Here is a 9408-nt window from a genome sequence, read left to right as displayed (position 1 = left end):
GGTCTGTGTGTTGTTACTCTTCCTACTGACGATTTACATCAGATCAGGTCTTTATCTGGGCACCCTCTTCCTGCCCTGGTGAAACACTGGTATTTTTGTTGTGTCCCTTGTATGTTGTCATTGGAAACTAAAGACTCCCTTTCTACACCCTCATCGGGTGGTTCATCTCCCACTGATAACTGGTTTCCTTGATGCAGACATAGTTTAGGTTTCTTTTTACTACATCAGTACTATCATGTATTAAATTTCCATATAATTGAGGATCTAGTGCTAGACTATATTCTAATCCATTGATCTTTCTCTCCATACTGTTTCATGCTGTTTTAATATTATAATTTAGCAGTACGTTTTAATATCTGACATGGCTCGACTAGGTCTCATCTGCCCTCATTACTATTTTTTCATATCTTTATTTTTTTTTAAATTTTACATTGGAGAAAAGTTGAAAAAATGATACAAAGAATACTCATGTTCCCTTCACCTAGACTGACAGGAAGTGGCATTTTTAAGCCATCACCATCGTTGTCTTTGTTTTGAGTTCCTGGAGTATACAGAACCCAGTTCTGAACAGAAGGACTTGCTTGTAGCTTTCAAAGGACGAAGGGCTGGTTGTCTACAGAGCTATAAGAATAGCTCAGGAATCAGGTGCCGTTACCCTCACTGCACTTGATACAATTTACAAATAAAATGAGATGCAGACTGAGCCTGTGAGGATGGAGCTTTCTCACTGTGTTTCAGCAGTTAATGGTGTGAACGTGGCAGAAAGGTGACCTAGCATGGCATGAAAACCTCAGCCAGCTAGCTCTCCAACCAACTGTTTTTCTTATGAAGAAGTTAGACAAAACATGGTATTAACTTAGATTTGGGTCCTAAGTAGTTAGGCCACTTATTACTGGGGAGAAGAACAATAGGCAAACTTGATACATTTTTTAAAAATTCTAGTTAATTTAATATTTATGGTGTGTGGTTTTGCAGTGTTGTCAACTTGGCTAAGCCGAACTGTTTCCCAGAATTCCCTTCCCTGTTCTTTCTGGGTAGGGTTGGCCACAAGAGAAATGTGCATGAGATTTGTTAGTGGGAGTAAAGGCATATTCCCACTAACAAATAACCCACGCTTATTCGCTGCAAGTCGCTGTGGGTTGGGTCTTGTTGCACCTCGTGCACGTTTTCAGGGATGTGCAGCTCCCTGCTGCAGCTGGGCCCACAGCCCCTCCAGCTCTCATAGCACACTTCAGCTTTTCCAAATCCGGGGCCAGGTATGCTACTAGCTTCTCCTTCAGGTCATCTGCAGCAGGGAGGATGAAGGCCTGGAGAAGAGAGGCCAGTATGGGTTCTGCTGAGAAACACATGCTGGTTCCAGCTTGTTGCTTGCAGGCTTCAGTTGTCCTGGCTCTCCCTCACTGCATATCCAGCTTCTTTCCCAACCACCTGCCCGGTGACTTCAGCTGAAGAAGAAACAGCTGAACCAGGACTCTTACCAGCCGCTGAAACTAACTGCTTAAGGTCAGTCCCTGTAACCACCCCCTTATTCCACGTCATTCCTAGTGGTTCTTCTCTGATTGAACCCTGACTGGTAAGATGTCATTACCAGTCTTTGCCATCCTCAGTATTTTACTTTTTCTGATGGATTCTGGGAATCAGAGTGATTTGCTGTTTCCAGAGCCAGTCATGCGGGGTGTCTGTTGGTTAATGCCCAGTGACCTACCTGGATGCTACAGGATATTTCAGGGATGAGGAGGCAGCCTGGAGTAGCCAAAGAGCCCTGGCTGGAAGTGTCCAGCCTTGATCCTTGATGAGTCATTTAAATTTCCCTGCGCCTTAGTTTCCACCTCCGTGCAGCATCAGCGGGTCTGGATGGGCTCTCAAGCCCCTTCCAGCTCCAAGATTCCAAGTCTGCAATTCCAATACTTCCCTCTTTAGTGACGATGAGGGGGACATCATCGTTGTCCCCCTGTTGTCTTTACCTGTTGTCTCTGAACACTGGCCCTAGGTCTTGAAAGTGACGTTAAATTCTGAGTCCTCGAGGGAGAGCTTCTTTCCTCCTTTTTCTTAATTATAAATTAGATAGGAGTCCAGTGGCTCCCTTCTTTTAAGAACCTGTTTTGCTTATCAGTCTATTCAGCTATATTTATGAACACCACGAAGTAGGCCCCTGCACTGCGGTCTTCTTGTTTCACTAGTTGAAGTGGAAGGTCAGTGGGAGCTGGCCTTCACCCCTTGTATTACGTGTATGTAAATTTACAATAAATGAATTGTGGGGTTAAGAGCAAGTGAGATTGTAGATTTCATGAGCACCTTTATTATTTGACAGATTTCATGTCTTTGTTTCCCTCAAAAGTTGTATCATGCTTAGTAATTTAGATTCTCTGCCAGAGTTTGCAGCCTATACCCTGGGATATAGGAATGCAATCAAGAAATGAGGGGTTTTTTGTGAAGTATCCTCTAGGCATTTCTTTGCTTTTTTCCTCTGATGTATGAGAAAGGTACACTCTAGGTATTACAAACATGCCATTTCCAAGGTTACACAAACTAATGGTCCCGGGGGACTGACATGTGCCACTGTTGTGTTGATTTGTAGAACTTACTTAGCTTCGGTATTTCCCCCAGCAAGTCCCAAGGCAAAACCAGGAATCTTCAGAAATGAGGGCTGTGAGCAAACATGTATTAAAATTCTCGCGACTGGAAGTTTTGTCTTCCCAATTTGTTTACACCTCAGCTAAACCCAGATACAGGGTATTGAGTAGGAAATTACTGAAAATGTTGATAGTGAGGATTGAAGGGGAGAGTGACGTGAAAACTTTTCTTTGTCGACTTTCTAGGTGTGAATTTTTTTAATCAAGAGAAGTAATTGTGCTTTTCTTTCCCCTCCCGACTTTCATTCCTCTGTTAAGAGCTACATAGTGACAGAGATGTCATCGTTGTTCACTAATTTATAATAACACTTAATTTCTTGCACACACACAAGGCATGCACCTTCATTCAAATGTCATCACTACAGAGGGGAAGCGTGACCAGTAACTTGATTATTCACATGCTTCAAACCAAAAAATCAGAACTTCTTTGGCAACTAAATCTAGCTGCCTAGTATAACAGTACCTCACATGGTCTGGTGGTGTGTGTATCACTCTCAGGAATTTGCTCAGGATCATCAGTGTCAATATAAGACCTGATAGAATTGACTTGATGACTCCATTTTCTTCACCAATCAAGGCATATTCCTACTGCTGCCTGTTTTTATATAGTGAAGCGTGATTTATGCTGGAAGCTTTTATGAACCAAATACTTTAAATTCAGTCTCTGAAACTGTCGTAATTCCCCGACCAGAGAGGATTCAGGCGACAGCTGAACTAACCCATTCCTTACCCTGTTTGCCTGTGACACTACTCCTACAAAGTCACCTTCTGCATTTCCTGTGGGACCACATTTCCGACTCCAGTGTTTTAGCTAGAACCAAAGGGATGAAAGTTGTTTCTACATAAACCCAATTTGATGTCTATCCACATAAACTGCAACAATATGATTGACTTGTAAACATCCTCCGAGATGAGGCTGTAATTTTCTGTAATTTTCCGTTGATTTCGCAACACTTTAAAGATATAACCAAGTATAATTATGCTGTACAAGGATGAATGGGCGCCACAGAATGCCAGAAATAACTTACTTCCCTCTTCCATTTATAGATGCAGAAGAGTAATATTCAGAGGAAAGCACCTAGACAAGTTTTGTTTCCTAAACCTAAAACGTTTCTGCTTAGTGTCAGAAAAACAAAACTAGACAGGCATATTTAAAATAAAATGACAGTGAAGTTTTTTGTTTCCTTGAGGAAGATTGGCCCTGCACTAACATCTGTTACCAATCTTCCTCTTTTTTTCCCCTTTTTCTCCCCAAAGCCCCAGTACATAGTTGTGTATCATAGTTGTAGAGTTGTAGCTCTTCTATATGGGACGCTGCCTCAGCATGGCTTGATGAGCGGTGAGTAGGTCCTCACCCAGTATCCAAAGTGGCAAACCCTGGGCCGCCAAAGTGGAACCTGTGAACTTAACTGCTACGCCACTGGGCCAGCCCCGACGGTGAAGTTTTGAGGGTAAAAGGTTTTCATCAACTAGTCCCAGTATGCACACCCTCCCTTTCACATTTACACCTTCCCTGTCTCCCCTTAGTCTAAGCCCTGTTCTGATTTTAGTTGTCAGACCCAAACTAGTCCTCCAGCACCAGCCTACTCAGTCTGGTCTCCAGTGTCTGCGTCAGTAGTAACTGGCTTGCCCCGCAGCCCGTCCCAAGATCTACACCTCCGCATCCGAAGCCTCTCCCTGAAACACTGCTCCCTCCTGCCACCTTCCATCTGGAGGCAGACTTACTCCACACTCCTTCATTGTTCTGTCCCACGCCCACCTCCATTTTTTCACAAGGTCCTGGCCAGCACAGCTCTTCTAGTCTTCGCTCATCCAGTCCAATCCTTCTTTTCAATTTTCTTAACTCTAACTTCAACTCAGAAGCCTTTCACAACCAACTTACGTGACGTTACTTGTGATTCTCTTTATCATCATTATTCCCTCTGCTCACGGTGGAGGTAAATGCTTTATTCCTTCAATGCGTAATTCTATATTGACAAACTGATGAGACTAAATTCTAGTCTCATAAATCATCATGATAGTGTCATTTATAAGCAGAGAGATCACTAAGATAGATAGATATACATGGCAAGGATGGAGAACAGATTTTTGAATAACTATTTCTCCTCAGTTTTTCCTATAAGAATTATAAAACTGGTTACATATTACATTCATATGTACCATGAATGTGTATATCTGGTCTTTTTTCTTCCTACCCTGTACTCATTCTGCATTGAATCAGCAAATATTTAGCAAGTGCCTTAGGTTTCTACAGTGTCGTGTGCATTTGGTACACACAGTAAAGAATGAAGGCTGGCACTAAACTGTTAGCTCATGATCCTGCCTTTCGTGTGAATGACACAGCACATATCTGATGACCTCACCACTTGATTCTGAGCTAAATCCTCTTTGGCGTGAGAACAGCAGGACGGGCTCCACTGCCGCCGCCTCTCACAACTTGGACGTTGCTGTTCCCACCAAGTTTATAGCTTCAAAGAGGGGTCCTTTCTCATATTTATGTATAAACAGGTACCAGTTTTGATTTTATTTCATCATATTAACATACATGACACATCAAAATGAGAAATGCACAATTTAACCATTCAACAGCTTGCCATACTCCCAAAGAACACTATATTCATATTAAACATTTATACAGTCTTTCCACCTAATTTTACAAATGTCCTAAACCATTTTCCAGCATTTCTCACATAGAAGTCTAGTTTTGCTCTTTAAAATGACCATTCTGTATCATCCTAGTAGACTCCAGGGCCTCCCCACGATTACGTGCTGAAGAGGCCAACCCCACACGGCCTGCAGACACCCCAAGCAGCTCCAGGGCTGCACTGAGGCTGCCCTTCTGCAGGGTAGTCTTGATTCCGAGAACTGATTATTTGACATTAGCAATCAAGGACTACGGGTTGTAGTGTCTGACTACATCACAGTCACAGGAAGGAAGGGGACCGTGGCCAAGAGAAAGCCCAAATGATGGAAGGCAAACTGCTGCCCAAAGATCTCATGAAAACCACGTCCCCAACCCTTGAAACATACTAACATTAGAGCTATTGCTTTCATTTCTTAACAATGTTTGACAGTTGTGACCAGACTCTGGAAACAGTGAGCTGTTACCCATTTGGTGTGCGTATACACAACACATCAAAAATTGCTGTGTGAAACCTTGAGAATGTCTGATTACATCCAAAATTTAAATGTATATAGAAAAACCAACTTACATTTAACAGAACTTTTTCAATATGGTAACAATGCGCTCAGTTACCCTCTTTCTGCCCTCACTTGATACCCACCTCACAGCACGTGACTTGTGCATGACCAGTTCAGTGAGGGTCATCGTCGTCGTGATCAAGTCAGTTTTGAATCATGTCATTCTGTGCTGGTTTTAGCAGTCACCATAGGAAACATGAAGTCACATCCTAGTCAAAGGACTGTCCATTTCTCAAACATAGAAAAACCTGAGATATGAGTCAGCAACTAGCTACACTTACAGTAAAGAACAATGATAACACCACCCCCCACCTCCAAAAAGCTGCTGACATGAATTAAGGCTTCAGAAGAGGACCACACTGTTGACAGAACTCAAGCCAGGAAGTTTAAAAGCAGATACATACTATCACTTGTGTACTTGTTCTAATCACCGCCCATTTCAGCTGCCAGGATTGATTCCATACAGTGATTGTAGGTCAAGGGCTGAGAGATGGCCTTGGTCCCGCTCCATTCTGATATGTCCCTTCTACTAAAAAAAATGCTGGGGACAGTTTCTGAGAATAGCTTGGCCGTGGCTTTCCACTCTGCTCACAAGGAAACAAATCCAGCCGCCGTCTCCTCACCTCCCTATACTGTTTGGTTCTGAACCTTCCTTGCTCACTCAAGCCTCCCAGCCCTATTGGTAAATCTGAAAGTCTAAGGAAGTTATAGAAATACCACCCTCATCACTTGCTAAGGGGAAAAAACCATCAAGAAAAGAACCGTTTCCTGCTTCTCCTCAGCAATTTTACCTTCTTTAATCTTTCCATAGTCTTCCTCCTCCTTGGTAGTTTCCTATAAAATTCTGCCTTATTGTTACATTTTTACAAAATGTATCTGTGCGATGAAACAAATGAAAAACATCTACTTTGGCTGAGAACTTGAAGGTGCTGCTGCTCTGCTACCAAGTAAATTCACATCGGGCTTGAAACCAAGTTAATCTTTACTTCAAGGATTAACAATCCCATTTTGAACAATTCTTTGATTTATAAAGAGGGAGGCAGACTTGCTTAGCCTCCCAACCTTAGCTTAAATCATTATGCTGCCAGATTCCTGGCTGTTAAATTGAATCCCAGATGGTTTCCCTTCTCTTTCTTCATAAAGCTGAGAAGAAGAAAGAAAAACTGAACTACCTCCATCCAGGCCCAACTGGAAATTTGTGCATAGACAGTTGAAATTGGTCTGAAAAGTGTGACTAGCTACCTACCTATTATTCACAATGCCTAGAACACGGGCTACCAGACATGGGAGTGGTGAAAGGCCCGACTTTCGGTCTGAGGTACTGGGTTTGCTCTAAAGGAGATCTTGGCAAGGCCCCCTAATGGTCCGTCCAGCAGAATGATGCTCGTGTCACTCAGCTGTCAGGTGAGCGTGAATTTGTTAGTCAGCTTTGGATGTGATCATTTCTCTTGGATTTACCATTAGGTTCTGTCCCTAATAGGGTCTACCCACCCGACCCTCAAGCTGGCTCAGTCTCAGCGCTAAGGTGCACTATGGAAGGGACTGGACAAAGACTAGCATTTGAGATTTCTTTGTAGCGCAACATGAAACTGGTAGGGGATTCTGTCTCCAACACCAAATAGAACTTGATTCAGTAAGCACAAGAGGATGTGCAATTCATTGCAGAAAACCGTTTCAGCTGTTTGGGGGGGAATCTAGCATATGCCCTTCCACTTTTGTTGGGAGAAATATTAGCAGATCTCTCAAATGCAGATGTTAAGAGAACAACGGTGTTGATCCATCTTTTGCTTTTACACCATAGCTCCATTTTCCAAAAATATATATGTATGTACATATATATATTTCAGATTTACAGGGAATATTTTTTGTGAACAAGAAAAAAACTGTCCATAGAAGTCACAAGAGCCTCTCTTCTCAGGAGACCTCGATGATCTCCATGCTGCCCGAAAAGCTGGACTGGCTGCCCACCTTCCCCAGTTCCTCCCGCGACCTGTTCTCGGACATGATGCTCTCTCCAAATTCCATCTGGCAGCTTCTGCGTTTAAATTGCTTTTCAAAGGGGCTCTCTTCGTGCCAGCTTCGCCGCGAGTCAGCTCTGTCGCTTGGCTTCTGCCGCCTGCGCACAGAATAGACTTGGTCACTGCAGGTGGGCAGCTGGCTACAGCTGTAGGCGGAGTAACTGGCATTGCCTCCATAGATGGCTGAGGCAGAGTAGAAGTGAGAGGACTCTGTGGCAAAATACCAACTATTGGTCAAGGAAGGGGTGGAGGTCTGGGGAGCCAAGATATCCGAGTGCCAGCCCTTGAGGCCCAGCCCTGCGGCAGACTTCGCGAGGTGTTGCTGGCTGGTGGAGAGGCCAAAAAGGAAGTTAGTGTGGTAGTTGTCCTCCACACTTCCACTTCGATGCAGCGGAGATAAGAGGGACCTTTGGGTGGCACCACTGTTGCTGGTTCTTACTGAGTGTAATCGCTTGCTCTGGCTATCTGAAGGCCTGGTAGTCTGAGGTTTCTTGGGGATGTTGGCTTCCTCCTTATCGGGACTGGTTTCTGGAGTCTGCTCTGATACTTCCTCAACTGGAGAGAACTGGCATAGCTTGTTGGTCCCATCCAGAGTGGTGGAAGGTTTGTAATATTCCAGAGCATCTTCTGATGAGGAGAAACCATGCAAGGACGCTGCCATACTGGCTGAGTACGAAACGGATTTGATATCCAGAGAGAAGGAACGCTTGAGCTTACTGCTGTCTTCCAGCTTGTCTGAGGCCAGGTGGAGGCCGTTGAGCGCCTGTACCAGCGGGCTGTCCTCCAACAGTGATGGCTGTCCGCTGGGCACACTGGCAGCGTGCACAGGCCTTTGCCCTGCTGCCTCTGAGGTAGCAGAGTTGGCACAGGGTGGACTGAGGGACATGTCGCTTTTCTGTCCACCCTCTGAGACCGCAGGGACAGGGTCATTCGGCTTCTCCAGGTGCAGCAGCTTGAGTTTGCTCTTTGGCCCTGATGCTCCAGTCTGCTTCTTAATCTTCTTCTCATAGTCCAGGAGTTGGCCCAGAAAATTGAAGTTTGGAGATATAGTAGGTCTTTTTTCTTTCACAAATCTATGAAGAGAGGAAAAAAACAAAAAATTTTGAATTTTATAACCACATTTTATCTTAATATATTAAGAGAATAAATGAGATAGGGAATTATTAGACCCTCCCAAATACCTTTGGAAGATGACTGGTTTAATCAAGGAGACACCTCAAGGTGGAGAATACAAGGGCCTCTTCATTGGGGGAGCTTTATAACATGCCCCTGGAGCATCCTAGAAAGAGGGGGGCCAGGTCCCAAAAGCCCTCGTTTTAGCCCCCTTATTTTCAAGGACCCAAGTCTTCCAATGTAACTGGTAAGAGATGATTCTTTCCTCACCACCAGGACTGCCCCCCAACATGCCCCCCATGGTACCACCATCAGAAGTGCAGTATAACAGCCACTCTCCAGCTTCAATTTTCCAATATCATGCTTCTCCAAGCCCCCAGTCACTTCCTCAAAACATTTCATATTCTTAATTAATGACCAAAGAAGAGGGTATCAGATGGTCA

The 9408-nt window shown here is 44.0% G+C and overlaps 1 protein-coding gene across 1 annotated transcript in view; it reads right to left on the bottom strand.

Annotated features, from left to right (window-relative positions):
• Positions 1-7659: 7659 nt before the first annotated feature.
• The window catches only part of DUSP16 (dual specificity phosphatase 16), a 77415-nt gene continuing 75666 nt past the window's right edge, over positions 7660-9408 (bottom strand). Inside the window, exon 8 of the mRNA XM_058558735.1 lies at positions 7660-8925. Within this exon, the coding sequence (XP_058414718.1) occupies positions 7749-8925 (1177 nt within the window). The 3' untranslated portion in view covers positions 7660-7748. The remainder of the gene's footprint in view (positions 8926-9408) is intronic.

This window comes from Diceros bicornis, chromosome 17 (assembly GCF_020826845.1).
Source record: "Diceros bicornis minor isolate mBicDic1 chromosome 17, mDicBic1.mat.cur, whole genome shotgun sequence".
Taxonomy (NCBI): Eukaryota; Metazoa; Chordata; class Mammalia; order Perissodactyla; family Rhinocerotidae; genus Diceros; species Diceros bicornis.
This window is presented reverse-complemented; position numbering and strand designations above follow the sequence as displayed.